General features: G+C 49.5%; 1 protein-coding gene across 3 annotated transcripts in view; it reads right to left on the bottom strand.

The window, feature by feature from the left end:
• GARNL3 (GTPase activating Rap/RanGAP domain like 3) overlaps positions 1 to 22,358 on the bottom strand; it is an 83,981-nt gene that overhangs the window by 45,135 nt on the left and 16,488 nt on the right. For 2 of the 3 annotated variants that reach the window (XM_036412021.2, XM_036412020.2), the window contains exon 3: positions 13,042 to 13,111. In XM_036412021.2, coding sequence (XP_036267914.1) covers positions 13,042 to 13,111 — 70 coding nt within the window. Of the gene's footprint in view, positions 1 to 13,041; positions 13,112 to 14,097; positions 14,245 to 22,358 lie in introns of those variants that run through there. The other variant, XM_036412022.2, reaches the window with a different exon arrangement.

Below are 22,358 nucleotides of genomic sequence, written 5' to 3'. Positions count from 1 at the left end.
GCTGTCCCTCTGTCTGTATCCATCCGATGAGCGAGCCAGATCCCACCCGAGCTGGGCCTGCCTAGCAGCTAACAGTCTGTCTGAAGCTCCGTCGCCAGGTCCCTCAGAGGCCCAAGTCCTCGGGTGGCCAGGTCCTCAGACAGCCGGCCCCAGCCTTCAGAAGCTGAAGTGAGGGAGACACATAACCCGCAGGAGTGGAGAGAACAGCACCGATTCTAAATGTCTAAGTATTCTAAGATGGAAAAGTATGAAGGCAATGCGCCTTGGAAAGTTAAATAAATAAATAAATTATATATATATATATATTGATTTCAGAGAGGAAGGGAGAGGGAAGTAGGACAGAGAGCTGGAAACCTCAATGATGAGAGGTATCATTGATCGACTGCCTCCTGCCCGCCCCCCCTCGCCCCCCCCCAACTAGGGATTGAATCCACAACGAGGGCAGTGCCCTGACTAGGAATCAAACTGTAACCTCCTGGTTCATAGGTCGGCACTCAACCACTGGACTGAGCCATGCCGACAGGGCCAAGTCCAGTTTTTATGCCTAATTTTTATCTTGCAGAATATTTTTTAAAAGCAAATAAAAAGATTCTTATGTGTGCTCACTCTCCTGGCTGGGATCATCGCACTCTGGTGTCTGAAGGCAGGGAAGAGGCCGTGCCAGAGAGAATGTAACCTCGCCCAAGGAGAGGTCGCCCGTGCGCTCAGCTCCTGGAAGGTGACCCAGAAGCCTGGAGATGCCCTGAGCGTCTGTTCGCCACTCTGTGTCACATGGACATGGCGTCCTTTATAACGGGGGCTGGGGTCACATGGTGTCAGGTCTACCTCTGGTCACCAAGACTCAGGCGAGCTCCCCTGGTTGGCAACACTCCATGTGTCGTTACCGGGAGGGTTACCGCTGTCCTCGCCCTCGGGGTGGGCGGGCGGACTCTGTCAGTCCCTTGGCTGATTCTAATCAGGTCCTCTCACTGTGATGAGCCATAGTGAGCTCACAGCGTCCAGAAAGTGCTGGCCTCACAGCACATGATGGAACCCGAGAGCGGCTGGGGACCCCAAGTTTCCTAACTTGCAGAGCCCGATTCTAAAGCACCAGAGCCAGAGGAGCCGAGAGCTCCTGGGGTGACTGCCATTCTCACAGGGGAAGCAGAGAGGACCAGTGCTAGCTGCTTCTTCGCTTGTGAGCTGCCACTCACAGTTAAAATGGAAGGACTAGCAGATAGGTTTTAAGTCCAATGTCATTGGCATAGGCTGTCTCAGGGGCGTTGGGGGAAGCATTCTGAGGTAACATCTGGAGAAAAAGAGCTGAAATCAATTAGTAATGCCTGACCGGACTCTGGGGAGACTGGAGGTTGGGAGATCTGGTCCTCACCGGCCAGCCCCAGCCAGGACTCCAGGCTTGGAAGAGGAGCTGAGAGCCATGCGGTGATTCGCTCATTCATTCACACCAGACGTAACCTCAGTATGGACACCGCCGGGCACAGCATAATGCCCTTTCCTTTGCTGAGGTTGGAACGAGAAGCTTACTGCTCATCTTGTTTAAAAGGTTCAAGAAGAAGAAAGGAAGGATTTGTTTAACAATTGGATGCTTAGAAGGTACTTAGCTCCCTCTGAACTTCTGATCATAAAACCCACAGACACTGAACTCAGACCTCAAGCTGACCTGTTTAATTGTCATCTCTCCCCAGCCACCTTCATCCAACCCAGTCACCTCTCACCGATGCCAGCAACCGCCTCCTAACCAGTGCATGCGGCCACCCACCATCGCTTTTCCCCTGCCTGCTCCTCACACTGCAGCCCGGTGGTTTCAGAAAACTGCAAATCGGATCGCCCCACAATGCTGCCCATCCCTGCACCCCACTCCGTCCACAGAGGACGGGCACACGTCACTCCCTCGCCTGGGACGCCTCCTCTCACAGCCTCCCCTTGACCGCCTCCTCCTCATTCAGTGTCACCGCAGTTCCGCTGACTTCCTGGCCCCGGTGCCTGGGAAACTGGCCCTGTGAGTCCGCACTCAGAGCTGTGACCCCATTTCTTTGTGGACGACTCCCTTCATGCCGTCTCTCCTCACCACTCCCTCTGCCCCCCTGAGAAGCTCCACCGGGCCGAGGACGAGCTTCCTTCTCACCACTGCACCCCCAAGCTAAGCACATGGTAGAGATGGTCACGAAATACTTACCAAATGAGAACTATGGAAATAGAGGAAGGCCAAATTCCTTCTGAAATGACCAAAGGAAAGTAGAACTGGGTTGAGATCTATGCCAGCCCTGGACACCAGAGAATTCGTGACTCACAAGAAACAAGGGGAAGGCGGGGCCAAGGAATCCAGATCAGGGTTCGAGGGGAGGCATCCGAGCGGTAAGTTAATCAAACCCGTAGCCCTGAGCTCATGCTGGCAGAGCCTGCGGCCGTGCGGGGTGTGTGTGTGTGGGGGGGGGGGGGGTGGGGGATGGAGGGAGGGGCAGGGTCAGGGCAGCAGTGGGAAGCCCCTCCAGTCGTCCTGGGAGAGGATCCAGGCTGGCATGCCGAATGGCAGCCCCCAGCTCTGCAGCCGGCTCAGGCGCTGGCTTCCCAGAGGGGAGGGTGCTGTGCTGGTGCCTGGCGAGGACTGGTACCCGCTGACGTGAGAGGAGACAGTGCTCCACTGAGTGAGCAGAGGAACAACAACAGGGAAACCCTTTCACCACAGCAGAGACGCTGTTTCTATCAGCCGTTTCCTTCTGTGATTCTCATAGCCCTCTGACCCGGCCACTTAAACCCTGCACACCTGTAACCGCTCCCCTCGCTGGAAGGAGACCTGGCGAGGAATGGAGCAGTGCCTCCTGGAGGCCATCTCAGCGCCAGTGCCCAGTATCTAGAACCTCCTCCCCCAATGCTTTCCACGAGGTACAGTGTGCTGACCGCCAACAAAATCCGCGCCCGCCATGTCCCACAGAAAGGGAACTGCAGCCAGACCCGTGGCTGGACTGCATTCCCTCCAGGTGGCCTTGGGTTCATCCCTCCACCTGCAGGTGGGTCGGCGGTCCAGTGGCACGTGGGGTCTAGGCCCCGAGAGAGGGCTGCCTCTCCCACACCCTCCCTCCCTCCACTGGCCGGGGCCTCGATGGCCAAGAGGCCTTGGTGTCCTCAGTGAGGAGAGCGGGTTGACCGTGAGCCCGCACGTGTGGGGCAGAACCGGCCCCTGACTTAGAAAGTGGGGCTGGATGTGACCATGAATACATTTACTCTTAACCGCAATCTGCTTTCCTAAGGCAACTAATCCCCCTACAAGGAAGGACAAAGAAACAAAAATCACTGACCCTATGACAAGCCCATAACTTAAAATGTGGAAACAGCTGAGGTATCGGGCAGATGTTCCTTGGAACAAATTTACTGCAAAAGCAGGAGGAAATTTCAGCGGTGGCTAATCACTGTCACAGTCTGGGAGGGCGGTGGATCTGTGATAAGCAACAATCTGTGATCAGCTTTCAAGATGCAAAGCAGTTTCTGAATTTTTGAAATGCAGACCACATGTCATAGTGCACAACAGTTAGACACTCAGAGAAAATGCCCCAGAAGAGTCAATGAGAATATTGGCTTGGCCCGGCCAGTGTGGCTCAGTGGCTGAGAGTCAGTCTGTGAGCCGGGAGGTCACAGCTGGATTCGCAGTCAGGGCACACGCCTGGTTGCAGGCTTGATCCAATCACTGATTCTCTCTCATCATTGACGTTTCTATCTCTCTCTCCCTCTCCCTTCCTCTCTAAAATCAATAAAACAAATATTTTAAAAAAGGAAGAGAACATCAGTTTGTAGGCTGGCCCAAAAGGTTTAGGAACAAAATAAAGAGCAAGGCAGCGAGACCCTCCCGGTCCAAAGCCAGCAGAGCCGGTGGCTGTCGCCTCCGCTCAGTGTATTAGATGGGTTGTTTCTGGGAGAAAGTAACATCCAAGCAGTAATAACTATTTGTATAATTTAACTAATTAATTTGAAAGAAAACATAAGAAACAGGAAGCACAAAATGTTATTCATTAACTAATATAAATGAATGTATTACTGGTTTAATATTATAGGCAATTAAATGAGACTGTTTCCTAAACCAATACAGAAGCATACTTTTTCAAAAACAAAGGCTCACTGTGGCCCTGCAGCTGTGGGTGGCTGTCGGTTTCCATTCCAAAGCTGGGCTGGGCCTCCCCGTAGTCTCTGTTCTGTGCACGTGACAGCAGGTATAGAAATCACAGAAATAGTACTTTAACCCAGAATAAAGTCTCCAAAAGTGTAGGTAACATATGTCTGTAAAATAATATTTCAGATCCGCGCCCCACCACCCATCTCCTTCCTTGGAAATGAGTGGTTAGGACTATGGGTTTTGGTATTCAACTGATCAGGTTCAAATGTCAGTTCCACACTTATTAGCTGCGTAATCTTGGGCAAACCCCTTCATTTTTCCTTCCTAAAGGCGAGTTTCCTTATCTTTACAACGGGGCCAGTGAGTGCAGCCACTTCCAGGCTGGTGGAGAGGGTTCGACCAAATAAAGCATAAGCTGAGCCTAGAACAGCGCCGGGGCTCAGGAAGCGCTCAGTAAATGCTAAACAACATACGTGACAATATCATTAACAGAAAATGCTCTGCTTGTTTGTAGTTAGTGTAGTTAAGCCTTTACACACTCAGAAGCTCTGTTTAAACGCTTGTCTGTCCTGCAAACCTGATCAAGAACCTCTTTTTCGGGGCCTGTGCTAAGCGCTGGGCTTATAAAGATAAATGCAACACGATCCCTGGCCTGGAGCAGCACGCGGACCAGCAGGAACGAGAGACAAAAACAGATAAATCACCGCCCAACCTGGTTAGATGCCACAACAGAAGCACGATGGGGTGCTGGGGGAGGTCAGGGACCGGATAGCCAAAGCTGCCTCAGGGAACTGGGGAAGGTTTCATTGCTGTAATGCAATTTATTCTGGAAGATAGATGGCACCTTTGAGAGGTGATTTCCAACATAAGCAGATTAAGAAAATACAAATACTGATCAAGAAGACCCATTTGACCCTATATATGCAGAACACACACACACACACACACACACACACACACCACCCCCTGACTTAGGAAGTACTGTTCAGAGGGCTACAAGAAAGTTTAAATATTTCCATTTAGAAAAGTGTGTGTGTGGTGGGGGGGATCCTGGTCTAAAAGTGGGTATAATGAGCCATGCCATGAACCATCCCCGACAGTGAGTGCTGCTCCTGTGTCCCGGCTCCGGGTCACCCTCCCGGCACATCCAGCGCCTTCCTTCAGGGAGAGGCCAGGGTGCAGGATGCAGGGACCAGAGGAGACATTCTCATCTCCACCCTATCCTGCCTGTGCCACGGGGCAGGGGAAATATTTGGGGGGAGAGGGGTCAGGCTGCTGAGGCGCTGAGCAGCGGCGCCTGTGAGGCACCCGGGAGGGAGAAGACTCCCCAGCGGGGGAATGAATGCTGGCTGAAGAAGGACCACCCAGGCCTCGATCTGGGCACAGATTTTTTTTTTCTTATCATCCGTCCTTGGCCACCGCCCGCAGCAAACTCCGCATCCATCACAATGATTGATCTGGAGTTTGGGGCGCAGGGCCTTCTGCTTTGTCAGATCTAATCACTTCACTTGGCTGCACGGCTCTGGTGTCCACTACGAACACCCTAATCCCGCTCCGGCTCACCGGCACGGCCTCTCTGGTCAGCACCGTGCTGTCTGGCTCTCTTGGTGCACGTTCTAGCTGGGGCATCTGTGGTTAATCACTCCAATGCTGCCCTGCCCGACACGGATCTTGGGCACCGCTGACTTCTCCTGCGCACCGAGCCCAGCACCAGTTCCTCCCTGCCCAGGAAGCTCTCCCTCTCCCTCTCCCTCTCCTTGAGTCTGTGCTGGAGACAAAAGCTCCCGTGGCACCAGGCCACAACCAGCTCGTGCTCTGGACCAGGGCCATCGTCACTTCTTCATCCATCCCTTCCTCTCTTCACATGGCACCTCCCTCCTTGTCCTCACCACTCAGAAACACCCTTTCTTTAACAGATGGCCTGCCCCCTATTTTACTGAGAAACGTGAGGCTGAGTACTGGCACCTAACCCTCCATTTCAAAAACTATCTGCCTTGGAGTCCTCATTAAGGTAATGGGCAGTTCCTGGGATTCAGCTTCGCAGTAAAATACCTGTGAAGAGGCAGCAAAAAGATGACAATTCATGGCCAAATATGGGGCATTTCTACTTCCTCTCGGGCCAGTGAAGAACTGAAAAACATCGGTGGTCACCGACTTTACTGCCAGCACAGGAAGCTGGAGGGCAGTTTATCCTTCCCTCTGCTGCCTCATTTTGGCTAGGAGGCATTGGGGTTGTATAAAGAGTCACAGTAGCCTGGCCAGTGTGGTTCGGGGGTTGAGCATCAACCCATGAACCAGGAGTTCAGGTATGATCCCTAGTCAGGGCACATGACTGGGTGTGGGCTCCATCCCCAGTAGGGGGTATGCAGGAGGCAGCAGATCCATGATTCTTCTCATATTGATCTCTCTCTCTCTCTTTTCCTCTCTCTTAAATCAATATATATATTGGTCAATGCTACATGTGATCTACTGCATGGGCACTGCCTTCTAAGTAGCCGCAGTCTCACCAGCACCTCTCCCAGGAAACACGGGGCAGGACGTAGGAGGGAGGAAGAGAAAGCCCATTTTAGAAAGTGCAGTCTTCCTGAGCCCAGGGCACAGGCGGGAGGAGGGCAGGGCACCCTGCAGCAGAGCAGCGGCCACCAGAGGGTGGTGGGGTGGGGAGAGACTTCCCCTCTTCCCACCTCTTCATAATCTCCATCGAGTTCTTTAATCCACCGACACCATTTTCTCAAGTGCATGTGCATGTGAAGAGCTGAGCAAACATTGCTTCAACACTCCTCTCCCAACCGGGCTGCCAGGAGCCCCCAGGCCCCTGCTATGCGTGCAAGTCCTGGAGGCCCTGGTTCGGAGCAGCCACAGGCCGAGCAGGGCGTCCCATCTCCCTGGGGCAGCGCCTTACAGGACGAGCACCAGCCAGACCCGGAAGTGGGTCAGGCAGCTCTGCACCCTCAGCGGCCACCCAGCTGCTCAGCTCCACGCAGCGGCCCCTAAGAGGACAATGAGGGCTGAGGGCTGTTACACGGACTGTCCACGGCCCACAAGGTCTCAATAGCTCTCTTTGTTGGAAGATTTTGTAAAAAGAAAAAGAAAAACCCAACAGGTAGCTGTGGAAGAAACGCTACATGTGATCCAGAAAACTAAAGGATGTATAGCATGTTTTACTGTGAAACCAAAATAAAATTTTAGAAAATTTAAAAAAGACACAAGACGTGCACTTCACAACAAGTGTACAAAGCCTGTGGACGTGGGGAAGAGAAGGAAAAAAAGGGAGGGGACCAAAGTACGTAAATGTCAGCGTGCAGCACAACCACTCCCGCCGCCCGCTGTCTGTGAGGGTTAAACTGCAAAGGCGTCCAAGGCGTTTATCTCAGTGACTGCGCACAGTGAGCATTCCATAAATGTGGAGACTAATAATAGCAATAACGCAATAATAACGGTAATGAAAGATTCCCGGTCCGTTCCAATGCGTACATAATTACATGGTTAAGGTCTCCAACTTCTACCTCACCAAAAGTGGTTGCAATAATGTTAGCCTTGGAAAAGGTTCAAAATAAGCGTTCCCATCACCCACAAAGGCATCAAAAATGCCCCCCGAGTCCCCACAGCTTTACACCAGGTTAACTCCCTCGCGAATGCTCTAAGATGAGTGCTGTGGTACCCGCGTGACAGAGCCAAGCCAGCTAAATACTGAGAACAGCTGTCAACATTGCGATCATAGCTGTGGACTACGGAAGCTCTCATGTTCCCAAGGGAAATATACTGGTACTTACACTAATCTCTCAATTTGGCAGACCACATGGAATATAATTTCTCCTATCAAATAACCATGAAAACAAAAAAAGCCTACTCAGCCCTATGCGGAGAGAACAAAACTGCGCTGAGTTAGGGTTGCTGGACAGGCAGCTCGGGCCCCATTGGCCAAGTCGTCCTTCTGTGCCACCATCCCCAGGTGCCATTCAGCTTTGCTCCTGAGCAGAAACACAGGCCACCACGTCCAGACTTCAGGAGGCTTCACACAGTCGACGCCTCAAATGTGACAATCTGCAGATGCTGAGCGAGTCCACCATAAGCCCTTCTTTTCATAATTAAATAGCACAGACCAATATCCTTGAGGTCCCCCCCACAACCCCCTTCCCTCGCCCCAGACCGGAACAACAAAACCAAGCCTTCCTTCCCACACGGCAGGGGGCAGGCAGCGTCCAGTGCGGGCCTCAGTCCTTAGGTTCAGGAGGGAAAGGGAAGGGACCATACAGGACCTGCTCTATCCTGGCTTGAAGTCACCTGCAGACTGACTTCCCGGAAACGTCAGATGTAGGCGGGGAGAGGTCTATGCTGTGCCTATGCCATGTTTCATTCCTGGCACATCCATGTCTTACTAGTATCTACTGAATCAAAGGCCAAGAAGAGATCAACAACAGCTTCAAACAATCCCATGCTTTTCCTGACAGATTTCACTACAGGCGATGAAGAATGGTCGGTGGTGTAAGAGCTGTCCGGGTGTAGAATGCTGCCACAAAGACATTCAATTCATCAATAGGAAAACTGGCTTCGTTAGGGATGGAAAGCGCCCCAAGCTAATGAGCCTAGTGTATCTGAGGTGGGGGAATCAAAGAGACTCGTTTTTCTTTCCTTCTTATTCTTTCTGATGGGTTAGGCTACTCTTTAATTTCAACCAAATTGAACTATTCACTCATTCAACCAGTATTTCCTAAGTAACCAAGGGTATAATACCATTTCACCAGAGAAGACACACCAATGGCCACTCAGGACAGGAAAAGATGCTCAGCATCATTACTCACTACAGTGAATAATACTCACTGTAGTGAAACACTGATGAGCTGCCACTTCACACCCATTGGTGTGGCTGTGGACAAAGAGAAAGTAACGAGTGTTGGGGAGAATGTGGAGGAACTGGGACCTTCTATTGCTGGTGGAAATGTGAAACATATATTCCACTCCCTGCTAATATACCCAAAAGAACCGAATGCAGGGGCTTGAGCACCTACTTGCACACCCATGTTCATAGCACTATTATTCACACGAGCTAAAAAGTGCAAAAATCCAAGCATCCATCAATAGATAAATAGACAAACTGTGGTATATGCACTCAGTGAAGTATTTTTAAAAAAATATATTTTATTGATTTTTTTTTACAGAGAGGAAGGGAGAGATATAGAGAGCTAGAAACATCAATGAGAGAGAAACATTGACCAGCTGCCTCCTGCACACCCCATACTGGGGATATGCCCGCAACCAATGTACATGCCCTTGACCAGAATTGAACCTGGGACCTTTCAGTCCACAGACTGATGCTCTATCCACTGAGCCAAACCGGTTTTGGCTCAGTAAAATATTATTCAGCCATAAAAAGCAATGAATCACAGATACCTGCTCTGATGTGGATGGACCTTGAAAATACTATGTTAAGTGAAATAAACTGGACACAGAAGGACAGATATGATATAATTCCACTTACATGTGGCTCATAGAATAGACAAATAATTCATAGAGACAGAAAATAAAGTAGAGGCTACTGGGGGCTGAGGAGGGGGAAACATGGGGTTACTGTGTAATGGGGATGGTGTCTGCTTGGGATGATGAAAACATGCTCTGAAAGTGGACGGTGCGATGGTTGCATAACATTGTGGATGTACTTACTGCACCCTTAAAAATGGTCATTTCCATGTTGTGCATGTTTTCCTACAATAAAAAAGAGCATTGAGAAAGCTGTGCTGCTGGGAGAGACAGGCTGAGAGAGCGGCCGTCAGGGGAAGCTGGGCTGCAAAGAGGCACAGGGGAAGAGGCCCAGAAACCAAAGGGCCAGAGAGAAAGGGGGGTGGGGGGGCCTCTGGGGCCAGAGAGAAGGGGTGGGGGGTGGGGGGAAGGGAAGGGAGAGAGGGTCTCTGGTGGCTTCGCAGTCACAGCAGCTTCCTGCACTCCCGTCGCGCACTACTTTCTCCTGCAGGTGGAGCGGGCAGATGGGTCTCTGTCCTGGCAGGGAATGGTCCCTGGTTAAGGCAGGGAACATGGCTGGGGGCTGGAAGTTCAAGGGGTTGATTTTCAAAGCCAGAACACCTTTTCTCCTCCTCCTGGTGCCTGGCATGGTGCCCGACACACGGTGCAGGCCTTCAATAACGTTACTGAGAGGGGCTGAGGCTCTGTGAGTCTGCAGAGGCTGAGCGCCCATGTTCTCACCAAACTGACACCAGGTCAAACCTAGGCCCCTCAGTCGGCCCTCAGCACTGAATGGCTGAGTGTGGTTCCTCACAAGGACTTCCTCCTGATTTGTTCAAGGTCAGAAGTAGATGCTAAAATTTCAATTGTACAGGACCCCCCTCCCCCAAAGTTTGCGTTCCAGGATGCCCAAGATTTATTGGGTTCCCCCAAATGTCCGTCAAACCAGGTATAAGAAAAGTTGACTCCACCTTCTCATAAACACAGAACACACACACCGGGGTTCAAGTTAACCATCATCCGTGCCCACAGATGAAAAGGCTGCAGTCAGGACTTGAAGAGATTCTTAGACAGCAAACATGGGGCTTCACTATGTCATCTCCCCGCCATCCCAGCTCCACTGCCTCCATCTCTAACCTGGGAAACTAGAAACAACCCAACTGCACGAGAGGAGGGAGCTGTTACAGAACTGCATCACCACGCTGGGCCCTCGTGTGTCCATCAGAATGCTGACACCTAAGGCCACACGGCGAGAAGAAGGTATTTTACAAGAGGCAGTTAGATGAAGAGAGAGGAATGCAAAATGAAGTCATAATTTGAAGAAATGACATTTGTAGCTACAAAGATTGGAAGGAACCAAAAGGGGATGAAAACATCTGCTGCGAGGTGGTGACATCATGCATGGAATTGAAAGATGTATTTAATATTTACTTTATAATATTTTAAAATGTTGATTACACACACACACACACACACACACACACACACACACAAAAACACACAAACACACACACACTCACGGCTCCAGAATGAAAACCTGGACAAACGGACGGAGATCTTTTGGGATAAGGATGACTAGTGGGGATTCTCCGAAGGCAGGGTTTCTCCCAACGTGGGCCTGGGAACAGAAGCATCAGCAGCATCCGAAACTTGTTAGAAATGCAAGTGCTGGGGAAACCCCAGACCTCCTGGAGCAGAAACTCCAGGTCATTCTGATGCCTGCTCCAGTTTGAAACACTGCTCTCCAGAACCTTCCCAGGAGTTTATAAAGGTCTGTCTTTCATCCTGCATGGTTTCTCCCGAACACGCCTCTCACTGCTTACAAGAGTCCATGCTGCTCATTAGATCAGGGTTTGACTTTTGCTACCACGTTTCAGCTTTACTATGACAGCTAGTTAACATGGGCTGTGCTTCTGTGCATTAATCATCTAACAACTCTATAAGGTAGATAATTTAATATCCCCATTTCATAGATGAAAACACTGAGGCCAAATTAGACCAAGATCACACTCTAGTAAGTGACGAAACCAGGATGATTTCAGAGCACGAGGCCTTCCACACCACTGAGGTGCAGAGGAGTCCGGAGAGATAACAAGTGCTGGAGCTGGTACTCGAATCCGGGCCTTCCTGATTCCCAGGCCGACTTGCCTTCTGCTGCCTCACACTCTGCTGGGCAGAACCAACTGCCCACTGCCCTTCAGATACACCACTGCCCCAAATCATGACACTGGCAAACATCTACTGCCTTATCTTCTTTGCCACCAAACCACATCCTTCAGCCTCCTTGAGGCCTTTCAGGCTGTTTCTCCCAAATCCCTGGCTAGAATGGGCTGCTCCCTTTCTTCTCTCAATTTCCGCCATGACCTACTGTATTCCTCTCAGAACATTTACCAGTTCTAACCCGGAATTACAGTTACCCTCACACTCCTTCAGGGGAGGTGGTGGCCTGTGCTGGGTTTGGAGTCTGGCATTGATTGAGTTAATCAATGTGTCTTTTATGGGACTAAATTCATTCTTTATATATTTATGTATATTACAGCCCAGCTGGACAGACAGCAAGATCCTTAGGAACAAGGACCAAATCTTTTTACTTATTTTATATTTTCAAGAATATTCAGTCTGGAGCCAAGTACACAGTCAAGCCTGTAATATATGCTTGACTTCAAGTAGAATGCTATGGTACACAACTCTGGGGTCCATTTTCCCACTATTGAAGCCCCGTCAGAATGGAGCTTATATTAATGGAGCCAATCAACTCATTTCTTTATAAGTAGAAAGAATACACTTAATGTTTTTAATAATGTTAATAATCAAGAGAATTTTATGAGCACATTTTCCTGAAAATTAGTTCAAATTTCTACGCAATTAGAAAAAAAAAATCACAATTCTGTCTTTTAAAAAATCTGAGGCTATTATATGCCTTTATTATGCCCCCTTTAAAATGAAACCACACTATTATTTTTAAAGCACAAACCCAATGTCCCTCATTAAGGAAAATGTATTTTCATTCCAAATATTGATCATCCATTACAGTCCTCTAGTCCAAGAGATATGCTTTTAACAGGAAATAAAAAAGATCTCATAAATATCCTAACTCCTATCACATACCCAGAGAGCAAAGGTACAAAAAAAAAAAATCTATTTCAATAATATTCAAACCTCAAAAACTAGCTTTATAAACTTCCAGGGAGCAAGATAATATAAAATCCAAATGTTTCCCTGATTCATGAATCATTTTGTAAATGATCTATATCAATAACAGAGGAAAAGAACAAGCCACATGTTTTAACAAACTGAAAGACACAGATGGGATGTATGTAACAATAAAAATGGATGAAATGATCATTTATTGGCATCCTGTCTTCACACTGTCCTCACATGGTCTAACAGTAAACATTCAACAAACGATCTGATGAGCTTGGCCAGCCTCTCTCAATCCAAATCAATGCACCACCCCTGCACAGGCAGCGGACACTTACCAGCTCCACAGATCCGTAATGTTTCCTACTGAAATCCCCACGTCTACAGCCTAGGTCTTCCGAGATAGAGCTGGAACAAAAATGCTTCATCAGTATGACACATAGCGATCTGCTCAGCAACCTTCTGCAAAAAAATCCACCGCGACCGTTCGCAGCGAGGCGAGGGCAGCCGTGCGGCAGGCTGGCCCGGCTCACTGCAGGGGAGCCTGCTGGCCGCGGCCCCGGCCCCGGGCCTCAGCAGCCATGGCGGAGCCCGGCTCTCCCGGAGCCCTCGGTGGAGAGCAAAACACCCGAGTCATCCCTGGAAGTCTCAGCAGTGATTGAATTAAATATTTAGTCATTTGCCATCGATTGACATCTCCAAGGCTACTGGTGGTTTATAATTTCATTTCTGTGGCAGCCGAGGGGAGAGAGACCGTGCAGGGAACTTAAGGCAAGGAACAAAGCTTGCAATTATCGTTCATTAAGAGCCTCTTTGTCCCAGAAAGTCCACTTAAAAGCAACCAGCATTTTTTGGATGCTATGCAGGAGAAACAAAACTTTAAATAGGAGGAAAAAAAAAATCTTCAAAATCCTGGTGGCCTCCCTCCCCCGCCCCCACCTCTAATTTATGACAACATGAAAAAGACCAGGACTAAAAAAAAAATTATTTTTTTAATATCCAACTTCCAAGTATATTCTGTTTTTTTATATATCAGTAGCTAATGCTTCCTCACTCCCTCCCCTCAAAGAAGGCTTAATTAAATCAGATGAGAAAAATCACAGGAGTTATTGAAGAAGAGCAATTAAAACAAGGGCAAAATTATTCCTGCATTTGCATCTTGAATACATATTATAAACTCAAAAGACACACATCTTATCGGCTAGTTCGGCCCCAGACAATACTCATGAAAACATCCGAGACCCACAAATACAAACAGTTTTTATAAGTTTTATTCTACTATGTCATGCAGACAACTCTAATAAAACACAGACACTAAAACGACGCGGGCGTTACGTGGTTAAGGAAGCCAAAGCATCTGGGATCTGACATGCAGAGAAAGGTGCACTGAGTACCTTTTCATCTTCCTTAAAAGGTGGGCTAAATCTCCCAATGACAGCCCTCGTGGCCGACTCGGAGAGGCCGCCTGATGCTTACATCCTCGGCTCTGCCTCCGGGCCAGCGCCCTGCCTGATAGGCTCCCGGGAAGACAGCGTGAGAGAAACGAGATTAGACAGTCTAATGGTATTCTGCTCCCACCATTTCACAGGGAGGCTGAATTCATCTTATTTGAGAAACTTAACCTTTTGTGGTTCTCACTTCCTTAGCTGAAAACGTGCTGCGGGTTAGCGAATGCAGCTTGGAAGGGTGTCCTGGATATTACCTTCCTGCTTTAGGGACACGATTTTCTACTGAAAGATCTCTGAACCAAATTTAAAAACTCCCCTCCGTGGAGCTCTGGTCCGTGTTAAATATATCCTCTGTCTGTGTTAAATATGTCCTCTCTGTCCATCAACTTAGCTCATTCTGAAAACCAGAATTGATGGACATGAAGGAGGATGCTAGCACTGCCCTCAGCAACCTCTCCGCTGTCGCCAGGTCCGCTGTGCAGTCAGCCCTGCAGCAGCTTCTAGCACGAGGTTCCAGGGACGGAAAAGAGCAGGCTGAGCTCTGGGCCCGGCCCTGTGCTGCCCTCAGCACCACCCAGGGGTTCTAGGACACAGTGCCGGAGACAAATGCCAAACAGATGACCGCCTGTGTCCCGTGGCAACCTGAGAGGGAAAACAGCGTCCTAGGAGAAAACCAAGCCCTGGCTGGTTTGGCTCAGTGGACAGAGCGTGGGCGTGCAGAGTGAAGGGTTCCAGGTTCGATCTGGTCAAGGGCACGTACCTAGGTTGCAGGCTTCATCCCTGGCCCTGGTCAGAGCACATGCAGGGAGGCAACCAATTGATGTGTCTCACATCAATGTTTCTCTCTCTTTCCCCCTCCCTTCCACTCTCTCTAAAAAAAGAACGAAAGAACCAAGACAGATACATACAGAACATCTGCTCTTAGCGGCCCTCCCTCTGACTGCCTTTCTGGTAGGCTGCGGAGACGGCGTGCAGATGGTGGAGCCAGGCTGGACTACATGGGCTGGAGTTCAGGGGCTGCGGGAACACTCGAAGCAGCCATATCAAAGCCTTCCTACCTCCTCCCTCCCCAGGCCCCCTGGCCCCTGGTTCCAGCACAAAGGGTGTGATGAGAGGGGATCCCCCAGTTCCAAGGGGAGTTTGTTCTCCTCCAGCCCCATGTGGGCCTGCTGCCTGGACAGGGTGGACCTGCAGTAAACATGTGCGCGTTAATGAAGATAACTGCACACATCTGGATCTCACTAGCCACTGCCTGATGGCATCCTCATGAGCCCCGAGATGCCTGTGCCATCTTCCCTGGTAAGTCCCTGGTGTCATTCCATCAGGCAGACAGTTCTGGCCCAAGAGGCGAACCCTGCTAGGTGCACGCCAAACGCCGTTCTTTTCCTGTGGGGCTTGTGGCCAGACAACATCTCTGGCCCCTCTGGTGGGGAGGGTGACATGTGACTCCGTCCTAACCAAGAGAATGTGGACAGAAGTGATGGGGGCCACTTTCAGGCACATCCCAGGGGGCACTTCCTCTCCCTCCCCAGGGCCAGCAAGTGGAGCGGACTCCAAGGACCCACAAAAAGGCAGAGCTCCAAGATGGAAAACATCTGGGCCTCTGAGTGACGGCGTGGAAGCCCACGCTCCCAAGAACATCTGTGCTAGAATATGATGCAAGCAAGAAACAAACGTTTAGTTAAGCACGTAGAATTCGGGTTTACCTCTTAAAGCTGCTGTGTCACCTGAACTAATACAGAAGCCGGTATCTTGCAGTGGGGTGCTGCCATAGCAACCACCTGAAACGTGGCACTGGCTTAGCGGGCAGTCAGCAGCCGGCGCGGAAACTGACTCCGCCGGTGCGGCGCAGAAATGGAGCGCAGAGGTGAAAGATGGGAATCTGTGTTATAAAGTAGAAAAGATGTAGTAAAACATTCACATACAGTGATGCAGAAGGTGGAACGGTGCCTTCGGAGCCTGTAGCGCTAGCGAAAGAGGCTGGACAGATCAGAGCGACGCTGGCTCTGCTGGCTGACCTCAGCCAGGTTTTGGACAAGGAAGAGATGAGCCCAGGCAAGAGCTGGATGGGTGTCAAGCAAAGACAGAGAGGAACAGAGTCTCCAGATGAAGGGCCTCTTAGTCTTGAGAAATCGCTCTGTTTCTGGACCCCACACAGTAAGGTCTGGCCAATGAAACGTGGGTGGAAATGATGGGCACCTCTTGCAGACCTAGTGCATCGATTTCCCATGAATCATCCCTGCTCTCCTTGCCCAGCCTCTGGCTGAACGGTCGGGGCTGTGAAGGCCAAGAAGATGTGCCAAGGATGAGCTTTAGTCCCTAAATGACCCCACAGAAGATCCCAAGTAGAAATACCCTCACTCAGCTCTGATATAGTGAGAAATAACTTCTCTTGTTTAAGTCACTAAGATTCCGGGTTTACCTATTATATATAACAGGTGATTTTATCTTTTTTTGCTGTTGTTATTGTTTTAATCCTTACCTAAGGATATTTTTCCCCCCATTAATCTTTAGAGAGAGAGTGGAAGGGATGGAGGAGGGGAGATAGAGAGAGTAAAACACCAGTGTGACTGGCTGCCTCCTGCACACACCCCTACCAGGACCAGAAATCAAACCTGCAACTCAGGTACGTGCCCTTGACCAGAAATTGAACTTGTGACCCTTTGGTCCTCAGGCTGATGCTCTAACCACTGAGAAAACCAGCCAGGGTGGTGATTTTATCTTTTTTTTTTTTTTTTAATTCATTGATTCATTTTAGAGAGAGGAAGAGAAGGACAGGGAAAGGGAAAGGGAGAGACAAAGGGGCAGGGAGATGAAGAGAGGGAGTGTAGGGAGGGAAGAAAGGAGAGAGATAGAGAGATTTGTTGTTCCACTTATTTATGATTCATTGATTGATTCTTGTACGTTCCTGACTGAGGATCAAACCCCCAACCTTGGTGCATTGGGACAATGTTCTATCCAATGGAGCTACCCGGCCAGGGCAGTGCTTTATCTCAGAGTCGCAAAGCAGTGTGAGAATGCCACCAACAGGGGTCCTCAGGGGCTGGAGGGCCGGGATTTCTCTCACTCTCAGGGGCAGCAAACTCTGCCTCAGCAAGGCCTGTTTTAGAAAACAAGGGAGACGGCCCTGCCCCGGCCACAGGTCTGTGCGGCCTCTGCGTTACAGGCGAGTGGAACAGCCGCCGCAGGGACCTGGGTGGCCCCCCTGCCCTGCATCCTCTCGATCCTTCTGTTGGCTTCAGGCCCACCCATAACCTGTGAATAGTATGCGCCCCCCCAAAAAAATACTGGACAGAGTCCCTGGGGGAGCATTCTAAAAATGCATGTTCCCTGGCCCTATTCCCAGCAGCCGGGGCCTCGGTGCGGACGGTCCGCGGGAATGTTCTGAAAAACACCGCTCTTCCGGGTGACTCTGCAAACTGGGAAACCTGTCGCCAACCTGCAGCCCGTTCACGGGAAAGGACAGGCCTTGATCACGGTCTGTGAGGGGCGGAGGTGGGAGGCACCTGAGGGAGGTGCTCAGTCAGACGGGTCTTCATTCCTTTGTGAATAAAACGTGGTGATGTGCTCAATAAATGTTCATATGATTATTACCCTTGTTATTAGTATGAATTCTTCCCAGGTGCTAGAGAGAGCCCTGGGAAGGGGAGTTCTATTATACATAAAGGATCACTAACTTTAGAGTTTTAAACCAGGTGCCTTCCTCTTTCCCGCTGGGGCCCCGCAGCCGGCCTCGGGGGCAGGCGAGGCAGCTCCGGTGATCCCCTCCCTAAAGTGCTGGCCCAGCAGGGCCCTCCCCAGGAGAAGGCCTGGGACCAAGGTGTGTCACCGGAACAAAGCAGGTGCGAAATGCACCGGAGCCAAGGCGCTCCCATGCAGTGTGGCCTGGGTTCTAAATATAGACGCCTCGGGTTGGTAAATCGATGGCTTCACCTGCAGGAGCAGAGCTGAGGACCTTCCAGAGGACTCTAAATGTGGCCCAGGATGAGAGCAAAGCTGTCCAGCTCCACGCAGAGCTGGAAAAATTGCCATTATGTAATAAGCGAATTCCTGGAAAGAGGGACAACCCCCATCAAAGAGTCAAAGGCAGGGAACCGAATAAGGAAAAAGAAGGAAGCGGAAGCTCAACACTGGCCCTTACGAACTCACCCATAGACCAGTGACTGACCCTGAGGACTGGCCAGAACCCGCTCACCCAGGCCTCAGTCACCCTAGCCCCGCAGGGAGCACTGGAGCCCACAGCAAGGACCGGGACTCCTCCCAGACCTGCAGAGACGCTGAGGACATCAGGCGGTTTTTCAAGAAGCTCCTGACAGCACAGCTCAACACCCCAGGCCAGGACCATGCCCTGTCCCCTGACCCAGCAGGTAGTAAGTGACAGATGAAAGGGACCCCCCAATTTCAGTGACAGAGAAGGTATCAAATGCACCAGACTACAGATACAGGCTTAGAGGGAGCCCAGCACCTCCTGACACCAGGCTCGAGGTAGCTTATTGCTCAAGAGGAGTGGCTGTCTCTCCTGAAGGGAAGCAATGAGGAAAAGCAGAGATGCCGGGAATTTCCAGCGAGGAAATGGAAGATTCCTGACCGCTCCTGAAGAGATCTAGGACACCAGCTTATAGAGCGTAGAAGGGAGTGGACAGGTTTCTGGACCGGAAGGGTTTCAGAGCCAGGATCCCTGGCCTGCAGTCACCACAGGACCCAGCAATGGTAACCGGGGCATTTATCCCAGAGAAATGAAAATGCATATTCATAGAATCCTCCACGTGGCTCACAGCAGCTTTATTCACATTAGCCCCAAACTGGAAAAGGCCTGGGGATCCTGCAAAGAGTGAGCAGTCAAATCGTGGTGCATCCACACCCATTCCTGACAATCCAAAGTGTTGGCCAGGATATGGAGCACATAGAACTCACACGCTGCTGATGGAGAGTTGAGTTGGTATACAGTGACTCCTCACTTGGCATAGTACTCAGCAATTTAAAGGAACTATGTACTGATACACGTAACACCTTGGATAAATCTTCAGGGAATGATGCGGAGTGGAAAAAGCCAACCCTAAAAGGCTGCATAGTGTATGACTCCATTTAGGTAACCTTCCTGAAATGACGGCATTATAGAGGGAGGAGGGAGGGGGTGTGGTTATAAAAGTGGGTGGAGATGGAGCCACTCCGTGTTTTGTCTGTGATGGCGGATGAGTGAAGTTACAAGTAAGTGAAACGGCAAGTTCAATGGGAAACCTAAGACAACTGGGTGTACCAATGACATTACATTGGGAGACACTGGGTAGGGCACATGGGGTGTCTGTGCTACTTCTTGTAACTGCATACGAATCTTGGTTCTCACAAAATAAAATGTTTAACTTAAAAAGCTGTGTCCAACTCAAAATCCTTTCAGTCCTTCCATAAGCAGTTACTGGACCCCTGGGGCACCAGGTGTGACACTGAGATGTGGCCCCTGCCGGGAGCACTTGCAGTGCGGAGGGGAAATATGAAGTGCCTAGGACTTCCCAGAAACAAAAGCAAAGAACACTGTGTACAGCTGATCCGGTCCATTGTCCAACAGCCGCTTGGTACTGCCTTCATAAGCAGTATATTTGGTCGTTGGGGGGGGGGGGGGAGTGTGTGCCCGAAGCAGAAGCCTCTCCTCAGCTCAAGACCCACCATCCAAACGCTGGCGTCTACAAAAGACGCCTGCGAGATGCAATGTGCAATCTGCTTCCTCTCCCCCACTCCGCGGTGACGGGGCCCTCCTCTCCGGTGAGGTCAGATGGAGGGGTCTCCAGCTCAGAGAACAATTTGGTTTGGGAAGCAGTGCCCACAGGAAGCTATACATGCAAGACCACGAAGTGTTCAGCAGAAACGTGTTTAGGGGGGAAATGGGCACACAGCATACATTGCTGCATCCTCCCCCACCTGCTGACTTCACTTCTCTGGGGAAATCCTTCCCAAGTCGGTCTCCAGGTCCTCAGAACCCCCCACTGAGATTCATTTGCAAGTTTTGCTCCAACTGCACCCAGACTCTGAGCAGAAGGCTGCTCTCCAGAGGGGGTGCTTCTGAATCTCACCCCCACATGATGTCATAAAGTTTCCTATCATTCCTTGCTAACGTTTTAAAGTCTGCTTAATACATTTTCATTAAATGCCAGTTTTCACCCAGACCTCCTCAATCAGAATCTTCAGGAGTGGGATCTAAGCACCTATAGTTTAAAAAAAAAAAATTCTAAAGGTAATTCTCAGAAATGTTGACACACTCACTTCCTACCTGCTGGATGTGTACAGAAGTATCTCCTCTGTCAAGTCCCAGGAACCCATCCCATCTCTGTCCCCCTCACAGGCCCATCCTTTTTCTATTCCTGAACTTGAAGTGCTCTCCAGTGGCTATCCTTTAAAGGAATTACCTACTCTGACAGTGTCAATATTACTGACACATCTCAAACATACCCCTCCAGCCTTAATTACCTTTCCTAATTCTCCCAGAAACACCAGTAGCTCAGTATGTTTTTTCCAAAACTCATCCAAGAGTTTGGTTTTTCGTTTCTGTTGGTGCACAATTATTTTCACAATCTCCAAGCTATGGACTCACCTTTGACGTCTCCCTGTCTTCTAAGCTCTATATCAATCATCCCGTATCCTCAGGGATCATCTCCCTCATTGGACCAGCCCAGTCCCTCTGTCTCACAGGCCCTCACTGTTCCACGGGTTTTTACCCGGCCTTGCCAGTCTTCCTGTCTGCTTACACAGGATTTGAGGGTGAGGTAATGGAGGACCTTGGGACACGCTATTGGTTATCATGTGTAAGTGGAGACTGGAGAGCTATTTTCAAAATTCTGATAGATGATAGGTGGACCTATAGTTATTCAATAACTACTTGAATAAATATAGGTTGTGCATGTTATTAGGAAGAAAATGTGTGCCAGCTTAAAGAACAACACAAATAAGAAAAAAAAAAAAAAAGCTCTGTGGAAAGTTAGGGGTAAGCTAGAAGTTGCCATAATAAAAATTTTTCTCATTTTAGTAACATAGTAGGAAAAACTTTTCCTCTATTCTGTTAGGTTCTGTGACAGGGGCCAGTGAATTAAAATGACAAAAGACAGACTAACAGGAGGAAAGGAGCACATATTTTATTTTATTTATTTATTTATTTATTTATTTATTAAAATATATTTTATTGATTTTGTACAGAGAGGAAGGGAGAGAGATACAGAGTTAGAAACATCGATGAAAGAGAGTCATCGATCAGCTGCCTCTTGCACACCCCCTACTGGGGATATGCCCGCAACCAAGGTACATGCCCTTGACTGGAATCGAACCCGGGACCCTTCAGACCCCAAGCCGAGGTTCTATCCATTGAGCCAAACCGGTTTCGGCTATTTTTAATTTTACCTGTTCAAGGGCTCCACAGAGAAGCAAACCCAAAGAAGCAGTTAAATACTGGGATTTATATATCATTTTAACAAAGGGCAATAGACTGTGGTGTAGTGACTAGACAGAAGAAAAAGGACCTGGGGCCTCTAGGAGGGTAAATCACGGAAGATGAAACCCTGGAGGAACTAATGGTCTGTGAGGGCGATTCAGCAAGGCCTGTGCATGAAGACTCGTCGTGGTGGCTCTCTTTCTCTGCTGGCAGTGCTGTTCTCCTCCTCCTAGAACTTAATTTATAAAAGGAAATTCTGCCCTACTTTTAGGCAGACGGGGGGAGAGTGAGAGATCTTCCTGTGTCTGCTTTTTTCTAATTGTTCAGCTCAAAAGAATTCTTAGGCCAAAGTGGCAGGTTTTTCGGTGGCATATTTTGATCCCCTTCATAGCCAATACTAACGTGAAAAATTCTTCATTTCAAACATAACAGTAAGGGTTATGGAACTGACTGAATTTCACCTTGAGTTAAGCCAGTAGAAGGGGAAGGCCCAGGCTACTTTTTAAACAACCTCTGTATCATATTCTGATTTTTTCTGGGCCAATTTAGATCCAGTCCATGCTTATCTGTGCCGTTTTCCTCCAAGCACATGCAGAGCACGTAGTAGAAGAAAATCAGCTTACTCTGTGCTTTTGAGGTCAAACTCTATTTTTGAAAGATTTTCTGGAATTTTTACTTCAGCCAGCTACTCTGATTCTGAGACAGTCTAAGAAAATGTGCCCATGAAACCATGGGTGAGGGAGGGCGGCGAGGGAAGGGGAGGAGGATGCTCTTTAAAGAAAGCGAAATAGCA

This window comes from Pipistrellus kuhlii, unplaced genomic scaffold, assembly GCF_014108245.1.
Source record: "Pipistrellus kuhlii isolate mPipKuh1 unplaced genomic scaffold, mPipKuh1.p scaffold_m20_p_43, whole genome shotgun sequence".
NCBI lineage: Eukaryota > Metazoa > Chordata > Mammalia > Chiroptera > Vespertilionidae > Pipistrellus > Pipistrellus kuhlii.
The sequence above is the reverse complement of the archived record's forward strand: the minus strand, read 5'-3'. Positions and strand labels throughout refer to the sequence as shown.